Source organism: Coturnix japonica, chromosome 4, assembly GCF_001577835.2.
Source record: "Coturnix japonica isolate 7356 chromosome 4, Coturnix japonica 2.1, whole genome shotgun sequence".
Lineage (NCBI taxonomy): Eukaryota > Metazoa > Chordata > Aves > Galliformes > Phasianidae > Coturnix > Coturnix japonica.
Genome location: NC_029519.1, coordinates 26,395,417 through 26,422,625, shown reverse-complemented (window position 1 = coordinate 26,422,625; position 27,209 = coordinate 26,395,417). Strand labels below are relative to the sequence as shown.

Below are 27,209 nucleotides of genomic sequence, written 5' to 3'. Positions count from 1 at the left end.
AGTGGTCTGTGCAATTAGTTAAACTGAAAAGCATCCTTTTACCATGCATTTAACTTTTCATAGACATGATACAAACCATTCCCAAATTTGGACTTTAGTTGTGTGGCAGTACCTAGCCAGATGGAATAGGGAGTCCACAGTCAAGAACTTAAAGACCTTTTCCCAGACAGGATCAAAATTATTACTGTGGGCTCCTTTATACAAATGCTACCACTTTGTTCCCATTGCACTTCAAAATGCACCAAGCATCCAATTTCCTTTGTAAATGATGCAGTGTATTACCACAGTAGCTACTTTTGAAGTAATCAGCAACTTGAAACACGGATGTTAAAACTAATGGAACTAAATGGACCTCATCTGAATTGTAATCCTTGAATAGAACAGTGGTTTTAGTCATTTTTTTACTATAAAGTTTATTAAATGAATTATGTATTGCAGTGGAGAGGAAAAGTCAAATGATCTTTTAAAGCAAAAATAAAAACTTTAAACTTGCTATCCATACTTCATTGGCTGTGGAATGCTAAAAGAGAAATAGTCTTGTTGGAGAGCTTAATGATCTGTACCGCATTGTAACATAGCCCAAAACAGTTAATTGCTTGCTCATAAATCTTTTCCTTTTATTCACACTACAGAAAAAAAAAAGTCTAGACTCTCCTCTCAAAATAGTCTGTAGTCAAGTGAGCTTGAAAGCCTACGCTGTTAGGCATCAAGTTCAACATAATCTGTGGTGCTGGAAAGGAAATCTGAGGTTTCCGTCATTCATTTTGGTAGTTTTGCACTGGTAGCCTTGTGTATGGGCTGGAGATACAAAAGCTAAGTGGGCAATTAGCCAGTCTTTTACAAAGCTCTTTGACCTCTGAAAACGCTCACAATCCAGCTGCTTCTGCTGTAAAACTACAGGTAACTATGATATGAATATCCAGGTTAAGAATTTAAGTCCCCAGTACACACCTTGGTAGATGGGTAACTACCTTACCTGGGAACTCTGGCTCATCCTGGTGTTGCTCTAAGCTTGGTCTGCAAAGTCCGGCAGCAAAGTACTTGATATTGTAAGTCAGGGAGTACACAATGTGCTTTCTTTTCAAGGATTTGCTTTAGTGCACAGTGTAGTTATCCTTCAGAGTAACTGAAAGTAAAACAGAGTGAGGAGGGCATACAAAAAAAAAAAAAAAAAAAACAAGCGAAATTTTTCTGGCATCAGCAATCTACCCATTGTGTTTTAAATATATATCAAGCACGGGGCACTCACTAAAGCATTTATTGTGGGCTCAGGGAAAGCAGGAAAGTTACTTTAGTGGTGCCTTTTTTTTTTTTTTTAATTTAACTACTGTTTAACTGGCACCCAGTGCACTATTCAGGCTGCTTCCTTTGTTTGTCTACTTACTTCCTATGATAAAAAACCTATTTCATGCTTTGCTATTTTGGGGGTAAAGGTCCCCCTTTTCTTTTCTTTCTTTGTTTTTGTTTTGTTTTTTTTTCTCCCCATTATTTTTCTTTTCAAGCTTCCTTGCTTATATAGACAGCAATAGCAACGAACTTAAAATACTGTTATCCCAAATTGCTCCTCATATGCGTTGGGTGCTAACTTTATATTTCGACAGCTCTCCCAGACACAAAGTTACTGTAGCTTAAATCATTTGTGGAACTCTGTGAATTTTGCATATACTCAAATGTATTAAATAGATAAATCTATCAAACTTCTTTTTTCAAAACGCTATTCAGTGCTTCAGTGAGTGATGTTCTCATTTTCCTACTACGGTGATTTGATGTGTTTACTTTTAAAAGCATTATAGCTACTATTCCTTAAAAAAATATGCAGCTAATCATTTGAAGGCAAGAGAGACAGAGAAAGCTTTGCAAATAAAGTATCTCTTCTTTAGGGGAACAAATGTTTGGTAGCTCACTCCTGCCTTGCCCTCGAGTTGTCTGTTACTTCTTCAATTGTTAATTATCCTGAGTGCAAGAGAACACTATAGAACCAATTGAAACCTGTCATTTTTTCCACTGAAATTTCCATTAGATGAGAATAATTTAATCTCAGCTTAGATTATCATGTTTAAAAATTTTTACAGTGTTCTGCATGTATTTCATTTCTAATAACCATACTTGGGAAAACATCATTTATTATCTCATGCAGCAGAATACTCTGTGTTGATATACGGACTTCTCTGACATGTGCAATTGCTGGCCTGCACTCACATGCCTTTAGCTTTCTTTGTATCATCTATCTACTGCCCTTAGATACTCAGGCAAAGAACAAGAACAGATTAGAGCATTTTTGCTAATTGCATGCTTTACCCATGTTGTAACAGTGTAAGGATGTCATCAATCTAGTGGTACATAAACCGTGCAAAAGCCAGCCCTGCTCCTGTGCATATTGATAACAAGCGATGCTTGTAGCTAGTCAGCAATATTTTCTAAAAATTACTCTTTTTGTTTAATTGCAGTTTTTGTGTTTTATTGACTGCATTTAAGCCCTCAGTAGCAGTGCATTAATAACATGTTGCGGAATTCAATTTTAACTAACATGTAATGAAATACTAATAAAATAAAATGAGCATCGTTCCAGCACACTTCACATGTGTCAGCTGTGTTCTGGTAAGATGATAGGAAGCTGATTTAGCTTTTGGTAAAGGTTAATTGAGAGTAAAACTGTATATTTTTAAATACTCTAGTGTATCTGTTTGTATATGTATTTGTTCATGACAGAAGATTATTTAAGCAGTTTGTAAGTCTTGGTGTCTGCTATGTTCTCACCACCACAATGGATGCATGCTATAGAGGGAGTTTGGTCAGTTACCAGAAGCCTTTAAGTGCTGTGTGGCAGACACTGGTACAGTCCTAAGGCAAGGGGAGCAGCAACCTACTCAGACCAGAGGGCTGCTCATTTCCTTGGTTCTGTAACCAAGAGCAGGCACCTGAGAGGCCTGTGAGAGCCAGCATAGCCTTCAGAGCTCGGGAAAGACATGGTGTTTTCAAGAAAGTTCATGTGGGTTGTGTTCTAAGTGCTCTGAAGAGCTTTAGTATTTATTGTGCATTAAAAAGGAAGGAGAATTCCTTAAGGCCTGCCCTTGTAATGTGCGTTTAGGGAAATGAAGTGTTTCTAATTAGCAACCTACTTGCTTTTTGTCTGCAGTGAAGTTTTCTGTTTAACCACCTCACCTGTGGCTCACAGTTATTCAGGGCAAATTCTTGAAAACCGTAACCAGAAACACAAGTAATACCTGGGTTAATGTCTCTCAGAACTAAGTACTTGGGAAATACATTACATGAACAGAGAATAAAACAGGAGATGCTGGAATTGCCTCCAGCTCAATCTCATGCAGTGCCAGGCTTTAGGAACACAAGATATTTTAAATGACAGAGTTTATCTGGAAAATTGGTGCAGTGTTTATCTAACGTGGGAGTATCATGAGATGATGTCTCACTGAAATGTTTCGTAAACTGTTTCCCTTCCAGCCTACAAAATAACCAGTTTACACAACAGTGGAAAAAATGCACTGGAGACTAGAGATAACTATGTACCATCTCAGGGAGGGAAGATTTATACCTTCCCATTCCATTACTTTTTTCTTCCTGGGAAAGAAGGGAGGAAATACTCGAGTAGCACTGCTGGCTTGCTGCTTCATCATAATAAAACAGTCTTACATGATAGGTGAATAAGTTTAAGTATATAAGTTTATTTAATTAATATGTTTAATTATTTTGTACTATAGATCGTATTTTCCCAAGAGAATTTTCCCAATTTGGAATTTGGGAAAATTTCAATATTTCAATATTTCAAATTCAATATTTTCCCAATTCTCTTGGGAAAATATGATCTATAGTACAAAATAATTAAACATATTTGATCAAATCAAGATGTAAGCTGACTTTTTGTTTGTTATTTTGCTTTTTTTTTTTTTTTTTTTTTTTTCCTATCTGTCAGTGACTTACCTCAAAATTAAGTGATGCTTTACTTCCAGGGTGTCTAACTTCCCTTTGCATTTTGGTGACAGCCTAAGTAGTATTTTCTTTGCTGCACATATTGCTGCTGGTTCCAGCACTTGTGCACTGACTGAAATCAGGCTTAGGTGCACTTTTAAACTTTACCAGTCTCTATGTGCATGAACACAACCTTGTGGCATGTGTGGTACTCTGAAGTGCTGCGATCACAGCAGATCAGCTCTTAAACATTATGGTGTGTGTTTTTTTAAAAAGCACCACTATCAGTATGTTGGTAGAAAGCATCTGCAGTTAGCTTGAGATGGAAAAGCAGTTGTCAGATCTTTCCTGTGATTTATCTTAGAACTTACACATTGTTTCATCCCTTGGAGGATGGTATGAATTGGTATCACTAATCAGAAGCAGTGACATTCCCCTTTATTTGCATATCAATCTGAAATTGCATGTATAAAACACTAAGAATATTCAAATTTACAGCTATTGATGTTCAACACTTTCCTCAGTTGAAGTGATCTGAGTTCCAAATGCAACATAAAATAATTGATCCTTGCCTTACACCAGCGTTTCTCTTTGACCTTAATTCTCTCATTCTATCCATAAATTTGAGCATTTATAAATTAGTTTCTGATTTTAGTGCCATTCTTCATGAATGGCTGTTCAGTTGTCCAGCATGCCTCTTCTGCTTCTTAAATTAGCCTTGCCACTTTTCTTTGCCACAGGGAAAAAGGGCTAGAAAATCTTTGTCAAAAGATTAGGGATGATTCATGAAGATTTTTCATTATCAACAAGAAGTATTTAAGATCCTATTAGTCATGTGTGAGAGAGGATTGATCGCAGGTTTATGTATCACAGTGTTCTTTGAGCTAAATGTATAATTGCATCCTTTGTAGAATTTTCTTACTGTGACGTAAACACGCTGGGAAAAATTGTGACTCAGTAGCCAATAATACCAGTGCCATAACATTTTGGAAGGGAAGCATCTTTAGATTCAAAACTTATTTTAAGAATATCATCATCGTCATCACTTCCCACTTTCTCAGATCACTCTGAAACCTGAAAGTTGATTTATGGGTTGGTTTTGATTGGTTTTGGTTGGCTTTTTGTTTCTTTTTGTTGGCTTTGTTCCTGCACTAGGGTATAAGTCGCATTTGTATTTTGTTTGAACATGGGATTGAATTTCAAACATTGTGAGAGAGATTCCTCAGGAAAGACTTTGGAATTTTATTCTGAGAATTTTGCTTGTACATAATCCTAATACTTTATAGAAGAGGGTCTGGGAAGATTATTAGAATCATATTTTGGGATGGGATAAAAAGAGAAACTTTTGTAGAATTGATGCATAATACTGCACGCCAGTATTGGTAGTGTTTGAACACAGCAAATCTTCTACTTGAAGTATAATAATAATTGAAAATCATGTTTCAAAAACCACCCAGCTGTCTTGACAGGTAAATAAGCTCTCCTGTGAACAATTTCGGTTCTGAAAACTAATCTCTCCCAAGATACCAGCATGGCTGTGCAGGACTTGTAGCCTCTGTCCATACCTGCAAATTACAGACATCTGGGGAATGTTTTTAGCACCTGAACTTAGTTACTTTATACTGTAATTTTATTAAATTTTTCTTGGCACATTCTGGACAGCAGAGACCAGCCTTCTCCCAGGCAGTTTTGAGGTTGGCACAACCAAAGGACAGTTCCCACATGACAGGCAGTGGTAGGTGATTTCTTTTGTCATTTTGCTGTTCAGCTTCAGTGATATGGAACTGCTGAGGGCAGGTTTAAAGTGCTGTATGTCTAGGTTTCTTAAATGACAAAATACCTACCTGAGGAACTGGTTTTGATATTAAACTGTAGTCATATGAACCAACAAATGATGCTTTGATTCACACTAGCAAAGAGTAGATGAGCGCTGTACAACAGGGCTCTTTGTAGGATGTAGTTGTGTGCATGGAAACGAAGCATCTCCTAGCCTCTTATTCAGTACTTCAGGACAGTGTGCTGATCAACCTGTTGCTTCTCACTGAATCATCATGGCCTGTCCACACTGTTGTTTAAAATCTGTGACTACAGCTGAACTTCCAGCAGATTACTGATTCTGACAAGTGCCTCAAAATTGAACATTTTTCTCTGGAAAGACTAGGTAACCATAGGCTTAGAGGTCTGAATGCAAAACAAACAAATTGCCACGGGTTAACTGTATCGTTAAAGATTTAAGTATCAGGTTATTATGGCTACAAAATGATTCTGCTGCCTTGTCAAAATCAGTGGACAAGCCACGTGTTATTTAAGAAGTGAAAAGGGGAAGGAGAGCACATGAGATAATGAAATTGTAAAATAAATACATTAAATATGTAAACAATATAATTATTAGAATATAATATATTAAACAAGGGGAGGGTGAATGTGGTAGGGAAACAGAGGATCTTGGCCTAAGAGATAGGTCTCGGGAAAAAAGTTGCAGTACAGAATGACACAAAGCTGTACAAGGGGAGATTCACCCAGCACATTACGAAAAATTTCTTTACTGTGAAGGAGGTGAAGACTGGAATGGACTTTCTAAAGAGGAGGCTGATGCTCCATGCTTGTCAGCAGTCACAAGCTGTTGGATAATGCCCCCAGGCAATATGCTTTCGCTTTTGTTTAGCCTTGCAGTGGTCATAGTTGGACTAAATGATCTTTGTATGTCCCTTACAGCTGACTTATTGTGTTCTGTTCTTTTATCGAAGGTAGAACAACATGGGGGAGGTTTAGCATGGCAAGGTGATGCACACAGTAGGAGGTATTTTGTATTGTTGCTATGTGCTTAGTAATGGCTCCCTGCAAATCACTGATGAAATTCATCAGTATACTTAGATATGAGACTGCTGTTCTGTTTCAGTATTGCCAATAGTTTTGAATCTGAGTAGTGATTGTGGAATCACCTAAGTGTCAAAAAAATTGATTTCTAGCATTTTTTACTTTATTGAATGCCATCTAGATTTGAGGAGAATTTAAGGTATTGACAAGAAAAATAGTCATTGAGAAGACTGTTGATGCGGAAAACATTTCTGGTGGTTCCCTTCCTACATATTCCATTTTAAATGGTGCAGAAACAGATTTTGTTCTTTCACAGATTGTTGGAGGTTTGTGCCAACTGTATCTCTCACCATAAAGAGATTTTGCCCAATATTTCTTTACCTGTTTTAAGTGAATTTGTTAATTCAGCATTCCTCTTGGACAGTGCTCAGATCTACTTGTTTCCTTCTCAATCACATTTTATTATTTCAGATGTTGTGGTGATATTTTGATTATGGCCATGAGATGCTCATGAGGATCCCATATTCCCCCTTTGAGAAAGGTCAGGCTGCCTTCCTAGAGCTGTAGTGCTGTACATGGAAACTATGGATATTTTCCTTAATACAACTGGAGCATTGCAGTGAATCACAGTAACAGAAATAATGCAGAAATGAGGTAGCTTTTCGTCCAACAACTTATTTAAAAATAAATTAAAAATATATATATTAAAAAGCAAGCAGACAGTGTTCTGTCTAAAAATCTTGAGAGAGGTTTAAAGAACTCTTAAGAGAAGCTCCTTTAAAGTTCAGAATTGTGATAGCCTGAAGAAGAGGAAGTAAGTTAGCAAAACTGTATAAGACTGAGAACTGCTAGCAATCAGTTCTATTTGAAGAAATGTCTTTGCTGCTATTGTTGGAAGGGATTGAAAAGAAGCATCTCACTTTTGCTATTTTTCTAAGTCAGCACTGGCGTTTGACAAGAAGAGCCCAGAAGGCCGAGAAACTGCTTGCTTCAGTCTGTTTGAAGGGGAAAAAAAAGAAAAGAGGCAAATTCCCCAAAGTATTTGTGCTATTAGGAATGAATTCAGACTGAAGTCACTGCTAGCATGTGTGGGAATGCTTGTGCTGATAGAAGGCTGCATAGCCATTTTACCTGAAGCACAGATTTAGGAAAATTTAGCATTTCTAGTATCATTAACAGCAGGATCTGGGTAAGTTCTACCAGGAGAAGCAAAGCTGAAAAGTATTAAGATGTCTCAGCCAAAAACACTGTGCAGGGATGGCCAAGCACTGTGATTGGTGATGAAGAACTGCAGTGTGCCCTCATATGTGTGCTTGACTTGAAAAGGAATCCTCAGAGACTTCTTTTTTTTCCTCACACCATTTTCATTGTCTCAATTTGCTTGCAGCTTCAATTTATCATCTGAATTAAAAGACAATAGAAAATACTGCTGTTTTGCTCTGTATCATTTGACAGGCATGCAGTATTATCTCAACAGGAGTTTAAGATGATAAAACAACAACTGAGAAAGAAAGCAGATTGAAATGGTTATATCATCATTAAACTTCGAGCACCCTCAGCTGCCACAATGTTATCTGTGCTTTGCTAAAAGACTCAAATAAACAATTTTCAAAATAAATGAATAAAAATTATGCTCTAAGTTAGAGAGGTGTTCATGACCCCAGATGTTATGGATTTAGAAGCTTTCACTGTTTCTCTTAAAGTGAAGCTTGTGCATGCAATACAAACTTAATAATTTTTTGAAGATTTCTACCTTTCCATTTGGTGTAACTTATGAGCTCTTAAAGTATGTTTTGTGGTGGAGAGACCATCTAAAACTATTGGCTATACCTTCACAACACAATAGTCAGATATAATTCTGCTCTGGCTGTGTTGTGTCAATCAGAAGGCAAAGAAATCAAGCTGGAATAGCACCAAATAGATGCATGCTTTTCGATGCAGTAAAACTTGCACCAGATTTTGGTTGGCCAGGGGAAGCAGTGCTGTCACGCTACAGGAAGCCTAGTGGAGGTCCTCTCTTTGTTTCTCTTCATAGAATCACTGAATTGCAGGGGTTGGAAGGGACCTGTTGAGATCACCACCCCTGTTAAAGCAGGTTCCCTCCAGAAGGTCATACATGTAGGCATCTAGGCAGGTCTTGAATATCTCCAGAGAATGAGATTCCACAACCTGTCTCAGCAACCCGTTCCAGCGCTCCATCACAGTCGCTTCCGTGACTGTAAAGTTCTTCCTTGCATTAGTATGGAACTTCCTGTGTTCCAGTTTCTGCCCATTGCCCCTTGTTCTCATCACCAGAAACAATAACCCTCATTAACTTGACTCCTGCAATGGAGATACTTCAGTCACTTCAAGATTTGCTAGATGTTGCTGCAGTGCATTGAGAAGTATTAGCAGTGCTTAGCAAACCACCTGTTCATGTTGAAATATTCTTCTTAAACTAAAAGCATGTTTGGGTATTCCTCTCAGCCTTGTTCTTAGGTAGCTAATAATGGAGTTGAATCCCCTTGCTCTATTTTGAGGATGTCTTGTCAAATCATGCATAGAATAATGTGACTAATTTGTAGAACAGAAGTCCCTGTGCATCAGCTGTTCACAACGGTTTTCCTGGGGGGTAAGGACTTACTGTGTTGAAAGACACTGATCATTCTTTTTCAGCATGTCAAAGAACAAATGTACTGCAGGGTTTTCTACTAAAAAGAAAAAAAAAAAAAAAGAACAAATGGCTTTTGTCTGTATTTCCATTATAACTGCATAAATCTCACTGGTGCTAATGGGAGTTTCAGAAGCATAGATGAAAGACTGTCACGCTGTCAGTGAGATATGGAGTAAAACAGAGCAGGACACTCTACAGAAGCAGGCGGGTTGCATCCCCGTAGGGGCACCCTGCAAGCATCTAGCTCAGCCTGCTTAGAATGAACTTGCAGCATGCAAAACTAATACTCTCCATAAAGAAATGCTTAACCAGTGGCAAATTCAGTGGATTGCAAACTTGCTGAATACTGAGCTGTGCTGCTGCCCAGATGGACTCAGAGAAAAGGGAGTTGAGTCTCTGCATCAGCTCTGCTATAAGCATACATGAAGTTTGTGGTGGAAGACATCCAAAAGAACAGTTCAAAGCACCAAAGATATGAAACTGAGGAGGAACTGATGAGGCTGTGTGCTTAAACCAGGAGGCTCACCTCAAAGAGTTGGGGAAGGGAGGAGGAAGAGTGTTAAAGGGTTGAGGAGGCCAACTTGGAGGATTCCTGTAGAGATTAAGAAAGGCAAAGGAAAAATAGCAAAGAGTGTGTTTTCAGAAGTATGTAGAAACACATGATGAAGCAGAAAATTAGTGAGGAGAAATATACTGAGTCGTCATGGCTGATCACAGATGATAACGTTATCATTGTGAGCAGAAGTGGAAGGAAGTTCTGAGGGGTGGATCCTAAGAGAAGAGTGTTAACTAGAGTGGTCTGATACAGAACACAATTATTTATTTCAGTGTAAGCCACAGTACTGAGGAAGTCAGCAAAACATAGCTTTGCTTCTCTAAAGTACTGTGTGAATTCTATCCAAATTAAAAGCACCAGACATGCTGGCACCAGTAATTGCCTAGATAATACTCAAACATTTGGAGGTTCAGTTTTTATATCATCTTTCGCTGGGGTTACAGATTGAAAATTCAAAGCTAAGAAATAAATGAATAGCTTATACTTAAAGGCTTCTCTGAAAGGAAAAATATGTGAGGAATGGTTTTGATCAGCACGTTTCCCAGGATCCCACCTCTAAATGCAGTTCTTGAGCCTCCTTTGCTATCTTAGCTCTACATACTCAACGTGGCTTTTAAATGTGCATGTCAGAAAGGCTACTACTGTTTTACTTCCCATTTTTATGAGGTTGTGTGATGCTACCTTTACCGGCCTATAGTGTCTCGTTGGTCTGCTAGTATTTTGTTTCTTGACAAACAGCATACCTGGGACTTGCAGTTCTGAAAAAGGACTGTGTTGCAATCTGATGTATTCTTAAGTCCAGACAGGGAAAAAGAAAAAAAAAATAAAATAAAAAAAAATAAAAATAAAAATAAAAATTATATTCATAGTAAATAGAAAAATAGAACTCATGTTATTCTTACTGCCCAAAGGAAGTCCAGGGACAGAAATTCTGAGCACATTCAAATAAAGATAAGTTCAGAGGGGACTGAAGAGGTGATGTTGAAATGTGTATAATTCTACTTGTCTAGAAGCTAGTCGTGTTACAATAGAAAAGACAGGGGGTGACTTGAAAGTATCCCTGCTGCTCTGATAGGGAAGCAGCTATGCAGCTTGCAGAGACTTCAACTGTGAGCAGCTTAGTTCCTCAGTAGATGCACTGAACAAGGTACAAGGTAGATTTCTGAGGGTAATGCAGGTGTGAGCCCTTAAATAAGAACAAATGCCATTGACTTCAAAGCTGAGGCACCAGCACTAATTAATATTTTAAGAAATCGATTTACCATCAACTAAAATTATTTTTGAATAGTTGTAATTCTTTCAAAAAGGAGCGTGTGGCCTTTCTATTTTTGCCTATATATTTCTTAGTCACTAATAAACAGGACTGAAAAACCTGTGAAAACCATGGAGACATTATTTTGTCAATGCCGTGTTGTGACATTTGTGATCTTTTTTCTTTGCTTCCTTAGCTGTTTTTTTTACTTTGTTATTTCATTTCTGTTCACTGTGTATGTTCATTATAATGGTGGTATAGTTCATCTCATAATTTAAGTGAATACTACCCTAAGGCACTTAGGAGGCCTAAAGAGATGCTAGCCATCTAGCCATCATGCTTCCTTTGTCAGCTGCAGAAAGTACTAAGTCTATGCAAGTGCTTGGCATAAATGATTTTCATCAGAATGGCCATGTAGTTTCGCTTTGTTGTCAAAATGCCTACATGTTGGCTTTCTTTGCTGTTTAAATGCTGTTCTATTTGTTCCTAACTTCCCCTATTTAACAGCAGACAAACCCAGGGAGCACTGAATGACTCGGATGATCCCGAAACAGGCTGTCTAACTGATAACAAGCCAACTTCTCGACACTTCTATCCTGTCGCCTTGCTGCTTGTCAGCTCACACTTGCTGGTCGTGTGGCTTATTTTAAGTCTTGCTTTGCTATTAGCCAAATATCAATAAACTGCACTTGTGTTCCTTTCTTTTCTACAAACAACAACAAACTACTTTAGAAAAAATAAATTATGCTGTAATATTTCTACAGTTTCAGACCTTAAGGAATCATCTTCAAGATACAAATGTCTGAAATGTCCAATGTTTTCATTAATTTTTCTGAACTCTAAGAAGTATACTATGCATTGAGTGAATTGATTTGCTCTTTCTGTTCATGGTAAAGCTTTCCCACTGTAATTAGCTCAAAGAAAGCCCACTTACAATGCTGTCACTGTGTATACAAAAGATGTGGAATCCTGAATGCTTGAACCCCTTTTTCCAGAGTAACTCGTCTAACAAAATTAAAAATGGATTTGCACAATACAGACTGACCCCCCAGACAAATTTTACAGGGCGGTGGTTTGTAAGACTTGCTTTCATTGTGTTATTTTCATTGATATTATTAGCTGATCGGATCTTATTTGTTCAAGAAACAATTCTTTCTTTGCTACAACTAACCTTTTTCTGTCAAGTAACTAAGTGGAATATAGTAAGTTCTGTTTTGTAGTTAGATTAACCTGATTGTTATTGTTGCTTTGGTTGCATTTGCTTTGAAGACTCTTTTATATTCTTTTTTAAAACGTCTGATTTATGTCTTGATGCACCACTTTGGCACTTGTGACTTTTGTACTGTATGTGAACATCCTTCCTTTATAAAGCAGAGAGTCGGATTGGGCTGTTTGAAGAGCCATTCTCTCTTTCTTTTCATTGCAAAACTGAACAAAGGGGAAATGATGCAGAGATGAAACTTTCCATCGGAAATCTATAGGGCCAGACTTCATAAAATGCCTTATTCCTAGAATCCGCATTTTTATGGCAACTTGTAATCTCACATATGTAGTAAACGATCTGATAAAAAAAGTATAACGTTTAAAAGGCAAATATATTTCTGGAATTAGAATGAAATGTATCATTATTTTATTTTTTATTTTTTATTTTTTTTAACTAAACTTTAAACCTCAAGGGCAAATATATTAGGGGGAAAGAAATCTTATCACCTATTTCTGAGGGCAATAACTGTACTGGGTCTGGCCTTAGATTTAATTCTGTAAGATGTATCATCACTTGTGGAAAACAAAAATGTAGAGTTGAATCTTTGTTATTTTTACTTCAACTGCTGCTGAAACTCTGCAATGAACAAATAAAGCATATTTATTTATTTTGTGTTTCATGAAGTTGTACTTTTTCCCCCTTTCACTAGAGAAGGATGCCGCATAGAGAATGTACTGAAGAATGTCAAATGCAGAAAGTATGCATTCAACATGATACAGCTGATGGCTTTCCCAAAGTACTACAGACCTCCAGAAGGGACATATGGAAAAACTGACACCTAAGTTTAACAAAAATGTAATCAGGAACATATACCATGCTAATTAGTGAATATAAAAATTGCTGTTTATGACTTAATAATTTGGAATGTGTAACCAGTTGAGGTGTTATTTTATGAGGTTTAACATTTTAAAAGTAACAACAGTTAGTCATCATGAAATAAAATACTGGTGATTTAGATATTCTCAAAACCAAATACATTCAACTTATCTTTGTGAACTTGAAGCTCAGCATGACTCAACAACAAGTGGGAATTAGGTCTTGGGGCAGCTTGATGGAAGATTAAAAAGGGAAATGTCATTTGCAGTAGGAACTGATGTTATCAGTCTGTAGGGGAACATTCTGACTCTGAACCAAAGCCTGAGATGCGAATTAAGGGATCTCTTCCTGCCAGAAATGATGTTTTCTGGTACTGGCAAAGCACTGAGGTCATGATCAGTAATAATTAAATCCTCCATGGATTTTTTCATGAAAGACGCAACTCTTAATACCTAGGCTAAATACTATGTTGGTTATTACGTTTGTCTTCTTTATTATAAGCATGGGAACTTCACAATATATTTTTAGTAATTACTACCTGTAATTTTGGTAATTGAGTTCTGGTTTATTGCAGTTCATTCGGATGTATCTTTCTTGGCTTTCTGAACCTGAGCCAAATACAAACTTGTTTCACTTAATCTTGCACATAAATGACACTGAAATCAGAGGGATTGGCCGTGCTAGGCAGGGGGGTTGGAACTACATGATCCTTGAGGTCCCTTCCAACCTGGGTCATTCTGTGATTCTGTGGATTAGTTCTTCAACTAAGGCAACTTATATCTAACCTGCCATGTTCCTGTTCACAGTAAAACCTTAAAACTAAATTTTCCTCAACAACAGGTAAAATGACTTGTATATATGGGCATTAATATATTGTTTGCCTATAGAAATGTGTTTTTATCAAGTCTGAGAGAAATGTTATGATTACAGTAACCTCTTGTATTAGGACTAGTTAGCTTTTGCAGCTGATTTATAAGAAATTTGCAATGCTGCATGTAGATGCTGTAGGATAAAGAACAACTACGAGCTTTAAAAGTGAATGTTAATGCATCTGCCAACTTGTGTTAGTCTTGAAATGTGTTTTGCAAATAATGTTTGTGTTTTCTAATTTTCTCTATTTTTCTCTATTTATTGCATTCTTCTGCCCCGCCCCCTCCCCCCCCAAGAGAAATACAGTTAACAAAAAGCAGGTGTCCACTGGTTACTAACCTTAGTGTGATGTGTTTATTTTAAGAAAACAGTATCTAGAGCAGAAGTGTAAGGATTCTACCCAAATTAAACTGCACTGGAAATCTGAGTATTGGTAGGAAATTGTTGCTATGGATAAAGTGATAAATGTTTGCTTGCTTCTATGGAAGTCCAAGATCTTGATGCATAGTGAATTACAATTTGGTCTTTCACATCTGTTAAGACCTGTTACTGGGTATAAATCCGTAACTGTACTAGTAAAAAAATACTTGCTTAAGCACCTGATTGTTCAAGATCTATTTGGTAGGTTACGTAGAAATTATCTATTGTGCATAGAATTAAACCCCTTTTGTATATTTTCAAGATGAGGCTTTGGAACGTGTAGAAGTATGTCAGGATGGGATCTTCATTTTAATGCACTGACTTCAGTGAAGCCAAGAATTCACCTACACAACATATTTTCCTAATCGGAGCATTTTTTCTAAGTGAAGTAGTTTGTTCAAAAAGGACTTCTGTACAGTTGTTGTCTATTCATATTAAGTCTCCGTTAGAATATTGTTTCATGAATGACTTCTTTCCTCTTCTAGAATGTACTGTACAACAGTAGGTGCCAGAAGAGCTATCAGTGCATTATAGGCAGATGATAATACAATGCTATGACTTTTCCTGTCATGTACCAGTAGGCACTACTCGGTGCATGGGTAGATGTGCGGATAAAATTGTGTGCATTTAAATATTACACAGCTGGTCTGCACAAAATTTTATTTGCAGGTTTATGGAGCATAAATATTCCTAGGAAAGTACTGTTCTGTTCTGTCAGTCTGACTGCTACTCTATACCTCACTCCATTCCAGCTGTGTTTATTACTAACTTACAGAAACATTACATGTACAGCAGAGAAAAAGCGGTAACTTCTTTAGGCACCTCTGAAATAATCCCAGTGACACACAGTACAAATGATGGCCTTCCTAAAGAGATTCTGAAACTGCCTGTGAAATTCTAGGCAAAGACAGTATTCACTTGTGGGTACTTTTGTTTCTTACAGTTCTTTATCTCAGCCCCATGGGAATTCTGTCAAATTCAAAATATGAAAAACTATAGATTTCTTTTTTATTAAGAAAACAGTCTTTCAAGATCTTGCCTCGGCATTTAATCTTGCTAGAGTTCTAAATTGTTTTGACTATAACGTTACCTTTATATTTAAAATGTTTTCATCAATGAAGCCAAAAACCTGAACATTGCAGTTCTTTTTATGGTAATGTTGCACACGCAACATGCTTCACTGGGCTTGGCCCATTACAGAAGAGCAGGTTGGGTTTTGATTTGAATAAGGCTGAACTTTTTCATGCCTGTGTTTTCACTGAAATGTCGTGTTGTAGGTCGGTCACTAAGACTATTTTAAAACCTGACACAATTCCAAGCATCCTGGAAGAGCTTTATTGCTTCTGTTCTGAAGGAGGCTCAACTACGTTTTGTCGTTGCCTGCCATGTGTCTGCAGCAGTTTAGTCAGTCAGTCTGTCTTGTCAAAACAGAGTTGTCAGTTAATCATGGATTCACAACTTGTGTTTTTCTGGTTTGTCTTTTATAAAGAAACAAAGATCTTCTTGCTACAGGTTGACAGTTTAATTGAAGTATATTCACTCTGTAGAGAAGACATTTTAAGTCATGTCTGTCTCTTGAATGCTCAACAGAGGAGCTGAATCATCCCAAGGTTTACCTTACATGAATCCTTGTATATCAATGAATTATGCAGAAGCAGAATTCAGCAAATAAATTTTCATTAGAAAGCTGCACTGTTTGCACAGAGTTAAGGGAAACATGCTCATTTAACAGCATATGTATGGGAAGTGTTCCATATCTGCTTGACTTAAAATTAAAATACTTATTTCTCATAGATGATTATATTACTGTTAGAATTAATACCGAACGTGTATAGGCTTGACATGATTATGCAGTCAGATCTTCTTGCTTCTGAAGTCTTCTTTTGAGGAATTTTTAATATGTTTTTATTACAGTTTATACTTCAGCTTTTATGGAGCAATTAGGAAACAAGTTTTTAATTGTTACCTGATTTTGCTGTTGTGTATTTGTGCATTTTAGTGGAATACAGAAAAATAGATGTGTTAAGAGGAACAAAATATATAACAGGATAGCTGAAAGAGACAAAGTGTTACCTGGGAAAGAGCCTTAATGTTGCTAAGAACTAACAATTCTTAGTTTTTGTACTGTTCAAATTTTGGCATTTTTCTTAGTAAAATAAGGAAATTAATACTTTGTCTAAAACAATCAATCAGGGTTAAAGTTCACTGGTTGTAAGTGATCTAAAGTCTACTGGTATTTTAAATAATCACTAAGAATTTAGGTACAAAGTGGAATGTTTTAATTAGAAGCTCTCTGCATATTATGCCTATTTTGACTTCCTGAAAATAAGCTTATTCTTATTTGTATTTTTATCACAAGTTCCACGAAATGCTATGGCCAATTTATGAAGAGCGGGAAATGCACTTAACAACAACAGGTAGAAGATATAAATTGCATTAAAAACTGTGCAGCAAAATTACTTGTGTGAATTAATATTTGTAATCAATTAATAGACTTAAACGTATATTGTGTGAGTTGGCTATGTTATAAACTTGAAACAATGATATCTTTGTATTTATGCTTTGTTATTGTAAAAGGGAAACGTTCTGTACAGGCAATGCCATGAGACATGAATTTGCTTCTTACCTGTCACTTATTTGNTAAGAAGATATGTTTGCATTCAAAATGCATTAACTAAATTTACAACTTTTTAAAACACAATCTTAGCTTGTAAATTGGACATTAAAAAGCAAAAACTCACAGAACTGCATTTAAAAACAAGCAAACCAAAACCAGACTTCAGTCTCCAGAATGTTGAAGTTTTTCCTTACTCATGCAACCTGTGAACTGCTGTGGTGCTCGAGCGTTCAGCTTATGCTCTGCTGCATTCAAGTGCTTCATTCTCTTATTGTCATCTGAATAAGTAACATGCCACAACAGTAAATTTCAGCATAATACTTATGATTCAAGGTGAAAATTTTTGATTTGCTCAAGAAGGAGAAAAAGTAGCAATTTAATAATTCAGAATTAAATAATAATAATAATTAAAAAATAGAAGAAATTTGTTAACCAATGTACCCATATTCCAAAGAGCAGAAGCAGAAAACATGGGATTTGTGTGCTAACAGGGAATAAGATTCATGATAGAAATCTGAGTGTAATACCTGAGTGCTCAGAATCCAGGGTTTGGAATGGTGAGATTTGGGGCAGTGCTGCTTGAAGTTGGATTTCCAACTGCAGTGTTCTGTATTCTTTCCATCTGTCTTGCAAAGGGCTTTAAAAGTTTGTAGCAACTCTGTTTTGTTTATGAAGTGTCCAGCTTCAAATTTTCTAAAATCCCAAGTTATTTTGATACCTGTTTTCATTTGGTGTAGCTGTTCCTTGTAATGTTCACCTCTCACACTCTCGTGCACATGGGGCTCATGATGGCATTAGCAGGACTTCAGTCCAGGTTGTGTGCATGTGTTCAGAGAAATAAAGCACAACTAAGCAATTCAATCCTCTTTATACATCAGGATTTAGCATTTTTGTTTCATTGCTGTCTGTAAGCCATGCTCATTGTACACTGTGTGTATATTTTTATTTAAATAAATGTGATATTTATTTTTTATGTTTCTGACTTTTTTGTTACTCATTGTTCATTTTCATGACAGTGGTGTTGCCCAGAGGGCAAGCTGTGTGTGATGCTGAGAGTGGGTTTCCTCCTGAAATAACTGAAATAGTCTTGTCACAGCTAAGAGCACGCACTTACAGAAAGCTCCAGTACAGCACTAAAAAGCCTGAAATGGCCATAAATTGATTATTACTATTATTCCTAGTGTTTCTACAATTTTCATCTCAGAACCAGGTGGATTAAAATCAAACAGAACATTCACACACTCCCAAAGTAACCCCTTTCACATAACTACTCATCTGTAGACAATTATTCTGTGTAGCACAGATGGAATCCGCATTTTTCATAAAGAAGACCATTAAAAGGTGATGTGGCTGCTCTTTTTGGATGGTGAAGACAATCCCAGACCTCTCTGGTGGAGATCCAGACTTGCGTGTATTATTCCATAATAGGTAAGTTCTCCATGGCTAGCTGAAATGCAGTAGAGATCTTCTTTTAGGAATACAGTAAAGTATGTCTCACCTTCTCTATTATATGGTTAGAAGCTTATTACATCATTTAGTTTCTGCATTTATGCTTGTTTATTTAGTTGTTTTACAGTGATAAAGTCCTTGAGATGCTAATTACCTGCAAGATACTTGCTAACCTTTAGAAAGCACCAGGAACTAATGGTTATTGTGGTATTAAGTTTTAAAACAGCTGTTAACATTCAGCCTAAAAAAATTCTGTCTCCTACTAATAAAAGTGACAGTGTTCTAAAAATGCTTTATATTATTTTACATGCTTTCTGATTTTATCTTCCATGTCAACTAAGAAACATTGTTTTTTCATGACAATATAACAGAAAAAAACAATATCAAACACAAAGCTCTGATGAGAGTGGAATAGTACGATAGTAAAAATGCATTATCACCATTTTCCTTTCCAAGGTTTTTTGGGGTCATGTTTGAGATTTCTGAATCATAGTCAGCTGTGGTCAGCACTGGGGCAGCCAGTGTTGGCCCTGATAATTTCTAATGCAATTGCTTCCATTAGTGAAATCAGTGAGAGCTCTGCTGTCCACCTCCTGGTGAGTATTCCGTTGATCTCAGCCTTTAGTCATTCTGTGACAGCTACTGTTAATGTGATTAAGGGCAACGAGGTTGTAGACAATAACTGGACTGTGTTCTGCTGGCTTTGCCTATGTAAGTTTACCTTTTGAGTTTTTGGGTAGGCAGAGTACTGTCCTAAGCCTGTAATTTTGTAAGATAAATGCTTGCCCTGCTGCTAGAAGTGGAGAAGACAAATTGTTTCTAAATGAACAGAGATAAGAGGTTGAATTTTAAAAGCAGCTAAGATTTCTTTTTAATAAGCATATATACATATGTACACATGTATTTATATATGCCCTTATTTATTAAAGTAAAACTATAGAATGGGAAAAGTCAGTAAAATAAGTTAACAGTTGAACTTAACCTGTTAATATTTCTAGCAGCCAAATATATTTTTGCTTTTGGAGGTCTTGCACAGATATGCACCTGTACAGCTTTAGCGGGGCCTTTAAGTATGCTTAATGCATATGTCGACTCCAATAGTAAAAACTACTTTTCATGAAGGATGAAAAGGGAGGGAAAGGTTGCTCTCCCTGCGGTGTGTTTCTCAAACTAAATGTGCTGTTCCAATCAGAAACAGCTTGGAAGAGCTCAGGCCTCAACTGGCTGTTGTTCCTCCAAAATGCTGCTGGAACTGATTGGCATGCTGTGATCAGAAGTCTGCTGATGGGCTGTGATGAGGCTCTGTGCAAGTGTGTCACTGGGGTCTCTAATGAAAAGCAAAGGGTACACCCAAGGGTGATGTAGAAGGGGAAGGAGTGAATTTTGTCAGTGGCAATCACTGCCCGGAAAAGTCTGCCATGTGTGAAGCTGGGAGTGTAACAGCAGAGGATCAAGGGAAAAATACTGCCTTGTCTATTTTACCTTTCTCCAGCAATGAAAGAAAATCTCCATAGGTAACTTTTTTCATGCAAGAATAATTTGCAATTGCTGTGATTTATGGGACAAAGAGGCTTAAACTGCTGACTTGAACAAAATTAGAATTGTCATACATATGCACTGATTGTCAGAGCAGAAACCAACCTTTGGGTGGTATATCATTCCTTAGAGATTTTCTGTCAGCATTAAAGCTTAACAGATTTTGAAACAGAGAAAAGTTTAAGTTCTGATTCTAGTCATCATTCACGAGAGAATGAACAGAAAGTGAGCACCACACTTGAGAAATCAAAACCAGATTTTTAGGGGGTATCATGATGCATTCACATGCCTGGATTTAGGTTCACAAGGAGTTGTGTTCTGTGAATAACTTTTCATTAAGCATAAAAGTTGATGGCAGTGTCCAGTAAATTAGTACAATTAATAGTTAATAAGTTAACTTACACACAAAAGAAAATATATCCCTTCTAAAGGCACCATTATAAGGGCATATATGCAGCAAAATATTAAAATACATATGAATGACTTGAGAGCTGTTTGATAGTAAGACAGAAGTGCCAAAACAGATTAGAAACCTATCAAATGAAAAGTGCATCACCTAACTAACACATTTGGTTTTCTCTGGTGCTATTTAAATCGGGGTAGGATTTGTCAAGGTAGATTCTCAACACTTTCTATTTGAATTTAATTACTCTGATATAGTGGGTTTTAAGGGAAAGTCTATAGAAGCCCATGAGTTATGAATGAGTTATGAATTATCATAGTTTGGCTTTTAGCAGTTTTCACACAATACCAAAATATCAGGAAACAGTGACAAAGGATGTGTGAGAAAGATGTTTGTGAATTTGGTTATCTGACCTGCTTCTGTTTCCAGATGCAAATTTAAGTTTTTGCGATGAAGAAAAGACTCCAGGTATGACACTGGACTCCAGCAGCCATATTCTGCTGTCTGATTTGTAACATTACAGTTCTCTCAATCAGGCTCAGCCTCAGTAATTCCAAAGAAGACTTCTCAATAAATCTCACTCTTCCTACTGCTGGGTTTCATGCATGACTTTTCTGCATTGTGGAGCAGCCAGCAAGCATGACCACTCTCCTGCCCCAGCCGCAGATATTATGCTGTGGCACCTGGACTCTTGTAAGTATGGCATGTCTATAGCTAACTGGTTATGTGATGGATTTCAGAGTTAAGGTTATGGGATATGTGTCAAACACTCATCAGATAAACAGATGTAGGAAAATCAAGGAGCAAAGATATTTCTGGCTACTGGAAGGCAGATGAGGAAGGTCATTTCTTAACCTGAGCTACGCATTGTAGACTGCATTAGATTCATCTTCACCTCAGATATTACTGAAGTTCGGATGCTTTATTGCTTTATGAGTGTGGTAGCAGCTACAGTGGAAATAGACTACCAGTTTATCAACATAAATACAGAAAATGTCCTTGAATGGATACCAAGGTTTTTGAAGAGCAGTGGCTGTCTGGCCAAGGAGGTGCCGTGCACATATGTTCTCATACAGGCAAAATAATGTTGCAGAAAAACGATGGCATTGCTATGAACACTCCCACAAAAGCGAGGGACCAAGGCAGCACTTAACGGAGGAGATAAGAAGTGAGTGCAAGAACAAATGAAGACAGTCTTCTGTTTTTCCAGTGGTTTGTAAGCATCGTGTCTCTGGATTTCACACAGATTAAAAGATCTTTTAGAGGTTAATTGCAAAACCTGACATAAACAGGTAGTACTTTCTTGTTTAGATAATTAAAATGTTTTTTACTGTTCCCTGGGAACTTTTGATGCAAAACAGACTAATTATCATTCTGAAAGACAACAGCAATTAAAAGAAAATTACCTCACAAAATATCAGTAAGTAATATTTAACAGGACCTTTAATGGCTACTTTTAGCTCCTTCTGATTCATCACCTCCGCAGTTGAAACAGTTATCAGAAAAATAAATTCCTTAAAATTCTGGAGTTTTACTTTGGGTTTTTTTAATACTGATAGGGAAAAAAGAAGTGAGCATTTCAGATGAGTGGGAAATAGCAGCCGTTAGCAGTTTTTTGTGTGAATCCAGTTAGGGTGCCTGGCCACAAAGATAAGAGTTTGGGATGGGGTTTTTTTGTAAAGGGGAAAAAAAAAAAAAAACAACCCTGAGTGAAGCACTCAATTTCACTCAATTTATATTTATGTATTCATGGACATCTTAATGGACGTCAGCAGGGAAGACGTGCTCCCACACTTTCTAAAAATCAACAAGAAAGCAGTGCACAGAATGCAATTCCCTTTTGCATTAAACTTATTAAGTCAAATCAATTTTTACGAGCACATAGGGCAGAGCTCTGGCACTTAATTCCTTTTGATCTTGTGCCTGCTAAATTCCATGTCCCACCGTGCTACCATGCAGTCTATTTTTAACAGATAATTTGTTTGGACATCATTAAAAAGAAAATACTACAACTTCTAGCAGTAATAAGGCACTACACTCCCTGTCAAGTTATTAACTGACTGCATAAACATACATAAAGGAAAAAAAAAAAAAAAAAAAATCATAAAAAGAAATTCTAGTTTAAAAACAAAGAGTAAAAAAAATGCCCAGTGTTCAAGAACATGAAGCAGACTATATACCTGATACTGAGCAATGCAAAGCCGGCTTGCAGACAGCTTTCACCACTTTTGGTGCTGAGTGAACCTGCCATTTACCATGGCTGTAAAGCATCTGTAGAAACAGGGTACTATGAAGTGATAGTTTTTTTAAGAGAAGCTCCCGTGACTGAGTCAATGGATTTGCCTCATCATTAGAGCGATGCTAATGCAAAATTATGTTATACTATGACTAGTGCCCTGAAGGGTGCATTTGCTTCTCTTGGATCCTTTTCCCACCTGACTGCTACTTAGAGGTGGTACAGTGTTTTCTATACAAGTAGTACACATCTCCAGGACTAGGGTTTTCATGCTGTTTCAGTTGTTATGTGATTAAAAAACATTTAGAATATTTCAGTTATTGATCATGCTATGATTGCATTTTAGTTTCCCTTTCCCCCCCCCTCCTGGCTTGTGATCTTCACACACAACTTGTTGTGAGAGTCATATAAAGAAATCTGATGTAAGAATTGGACCGAATGTTCTTCTGCTTTCACCTTGTCTAACAGTGACATGGAGCCCATACTTAAGGAACAGCATAAGAGCAGGGCTTGTACTGGATAAGCCTCCTCATATAGCTCTTCCAGATTCTGGTAATCAGTGATTTAGGGACACCTGCAACAATATGCATATTAAGTATTTGGGGGAAAAAAGAAAAGGGTTTGATAAAGCCATGTAATGGGCCTTTGTTTCAATAGGGTTTAGATTTTCATTTGGAAAGAAAAATTCTAATCTTTATGGCTAATTTTTCATTAGGTTATTGCTATTAGTGATCTATTCAAACAGATTTAAGTTGATGTTCTTGGAAAGGATGGCATTACAAAACATAAGCAGATGCATGAGAAGTGCCTTCTCTTAAGTGTATATGTATATAGATAGACGTGATGCTACATAAATCTTTTTGTACCTCATTCTCCCCAACATATTTTTTGATAACATAGCCTCCTGCTTTTAGCTCTTGTTTATATCAAAGTTTGGAAATCTGGATGGAGCACAGGATTATGAAAACTGCTGTGCAAGCTTCCCCTTTGAACGCTTGAAGAACTGTTCAATAGTGTACTCTAAAAATTAAGTAAATGTGAGCTTGGCAAATACTGTGTTCAAGTCTTGCTATCTGATGGATGACACCTCCAAAGCACAGGGATCAGATTCACCCAGAGAAAATTCTGTGTTGTAGCTTTGCCAATGGCAAATATAAAGCACTTCAGTAAAATGCAGGCATTCTGAATCACACTCATCAGCCATGCCTATAATGAACTATATCTGCTTTTATTACACTGCATGGATAATATGTCAGATTAACCTTTTCAGATGTAGGCTGTGTTAAGGAGAACAACTGCTTTTCTGAGGCTCGAAAAAATTGTTTTAAAATAGCTTTTCTTGAAACTTTGTGAAGGCAACGTTATGATGTGGAGTCCAACAAGAGAAGTGAAGCGTGGATCTTGTAACAAAATTATTCTAAATGTGAGCAAAAAAGTTCAGAATCTACCCACCTAATTTTCTGCAGAATAATCTAATGCAGTTCAGGAAATGTCAGGTGCAATTGCTGCTTTCCTTCAAAATGCGCATTTGTTTTATTCATCAGATATAGAGCACATTTTGTTCTCATTCTTCTGTTCCCTTTCTTTAACTCACCCATATTTCTTACCTCCTAGGCAGGATGAAGCTTTATGTTCATGGGTTTTACAAGGAAATCTCCCAGCCCCCCAATAAAATTTTGAAGTAATATCCGCTGCAAGAATAAACTATGTGTGGAACACAGAAGGGAAAATCCTGTGTATGTTTAGGAACAAGAAAGCACAGAATGTGCTTTGTAAATAACATTCTTAGATAAAGACACAAGGACTTTGGTGAGGTCTTCATGGAAATTATGAAATTAGTTCTGCAAATAATTGATGAATTTGGAACAGTAGATGTGTTACTATTAGTTCTTCTGGTTTTGTTCTAGACTTCAATTTGGAACAGCTGTTTTGTTTATTTTATTGGTTTCTTTTGGTATGTTCCTTATTTTCACTTTTATATTTCATAGGATCAGTGGAGATTTTATCCCTAATGTACTTCTTATCTGAGAAAAATGACCATGAAACCAGAACACTTACTAAGAATCCTGGATATCATCATTTTTAATCAGCATACTTAAAACTTAGAAACTATATTACCAATATAATTATGTCTATATAGCAGCAACCTCACCCTGTAACATGCAAGTGATTACAAGTGAATACTTTTTTTTCCATTTCAACAGTTTCTTCAATCATTTTATCCCACTGCACTGCTCAGTACAAGACTGTATGACAAGGAAATGTATCATAATATCTACTATTAACATAATGCATGTTGAAACACCAAAATGAAGATGAATAGCAACTAACGCAACTTAAATTCTAGTTCAGCACACAAAATAGATAGAAGTGTGCTGTATCTACTCTTATTTTAAGCAGCTAGAGGTATGTACCTATGCATGCACCTTTGCTTTTGTGAACCAATCCATATTGTGTGAGGTTGACCTTGGAATGCCAGGAGGTATGCAGAAGTCCTTTGTTTATCTGGTGTTTGCTATGGTCTTTATTGGCTGATAATTTTTAATCTTCTCCACTATCTGGAAAAGGACATCAAGCAAAAGAGCAGAAGTATAAGATGATCAGTGTAGTGCACAGCAATATATGTTTTTCTTAATAGCTTCTTATATACATTGTGCATCAGTGGGAATAGCGTGACATCATGCATTTGTCTGTGTGCCTTATTCTACAGCAAATTGCCATCATTGTGATAATCTGTTCTCAAGGCTGAGATGTAGACTTCAGCCATGAAAATGCCACTAATCACAGTTTTCCAAGTTGCTAATTGTATTGAGATTTTGCAAATGATTCTAGATCGAATGCATTGCCACCACTGCTCCAAGACTGCAATCTAGATTCAATACTTTATTTCATTCCATCAGCTGAAGGAATTCTGATTAATTCCACACATCAATATATGTTTTCCATTAGGAAATTTGATGTTTTCACTGATAAAGTAGGTATTTTCTTTATTGTTCTTCTATGGCTTCTTCAGTTGTATTTGTAGGCACTTGAAAACTTGTTTCTTTTCCCATTCTTTAGCAGGTTATTTGTATCTGAACTTACTGCAACAGAGAAAACAAGACAAACAATAGCCCTAAAGGATGGAAATTTAAAAGAAAAAAGTTGTATGCTTGTTCTATGTCATATACAACCTTATCACAACATAAGAAGAACAAGTAAACTAGTTTTACATAAACCCAGTGGGTTCTTTAGGCAAAGCAAAGAGATTCCTTTTATGTCTCTAAGGGGGAAAGACTGAAGTGAACACTTGGAATCCAACGATTTCTTGTTGGAAGGTGATTGTTGTTATAATGCAATGATAAAAACAAGAAAACATATTTGTAAAGCTGTTCTACTCTTACTGCACTAAACTGAAAACAATACCACTATCAAAATGTTTTCAAAATGACTTAAAGCTACATTTAAGTTAGATCATAAATCAGTTGTTGATTTGATCTTTGTATCCCTAAATACTGAACTGGTTAACTGAGTACAATTTTCATTAATAAAAAATAATAATAATTTTTTAAAAATGAGCTTTGTTGTACAGTGTTTCCTGGAGCTTAAGTCCAGAGAAGATTATAAGTCCTCCGTACTCTGTTTTATGAGGTATTTCTACTTCAAATCCATGTACTTTAGTTAGACCAAAAGACTTAATGCTTCAGAAATATAAACCCAATATAAGCTCATAGAATCCAGTGATAATTTTAAGTGTCTTAGATCCTTGTTATGATATACTGTTGATCAGGAAACATACGCCCAGATAATCGTAATTTTGCTCTTGAGAAAAATAAAATCCCAATATCATTGCTAGTTGGTCTTGGGCAAACTTTCATCTGATTTATGCGAGTACTTTCATGCATGTATAAAGCCATATTAGTGTAACATCTGTATGGACCCATGAACTTCCTCACAGCACTGAGGAAGTGCTTCAGCAGTTGGGGTTATTTTTTTAGTTTCAACTACCAAGCCAGTAATTTAGCACTGGAAATACAAACAGAGGCTCAACTATCTTGGGATAAAGGAAATAGCACTATGCAGCCTAGGTCAGATCAGGTTCATGTGAGGTAACCCTTAGCCTCTGGACAGGCAATTCAAAGCCAGCAAATTGAAATTCAAGCTCTTTATGTGAAAATGGAGCCTGAGGCATAGGTTTATGTCATGTAACTTTTGTGGTCTAGTTGTCATTTATAGTCCTAGGAGATAAATAGCCAAAGCTTAAAATGTCTTAAATCCAGCTGTTTGAGGAATGTGTCGACTGTCCTATAAAGATGCTAATCTCTCTCTAGGTAGAAAAGGACTAGATCAGAACTTCTCTAAAATCGTTTAGATTAGACCCCCACAGCCAAGGCTGGGTCATCAGAATCCTATCCAC

At 36.7% G+C, this 27,209-nt stretch overlaps 1 protein-coding gene across 9 annotated transcripts in view; it reads left to right on the top strand.

The window, feature by feature from the left end:
* Window positions 1-18,171, top strand: part of INPP4B (inositol polyphosphate-4-phosphatase type II B) — a 249,236-nt gene extending 231,065 nt beyond the window's left edge. For 5 of the 9 annotated variants that reach the window (XM_015861145.2, XM_032444121.1, XM_015861144.2 and 2 more), the window contains one exon: window positions 11,710-13,074. In XM_015861145.2, coding sequence (XP_015716631.1) covers window positions 11,710-11,884 — 175 coding nt within the window. In that variant the 3' untranslated portion in view covers window positions 11,885-13,074. Of the gene's footprint in view, window positions 1-11,709; window positions 13,075-13,115 lie in introns of those variants that run through there. The other 4 variants (XM_015861149.2, XM_015861148.2, XM_015861147.2 and 1 more) reach the window with 3 other exon arrangements.
* The last annotated feature ends 9,038 nt before the right edge of the window (window positions 18,172-27,209 follow it).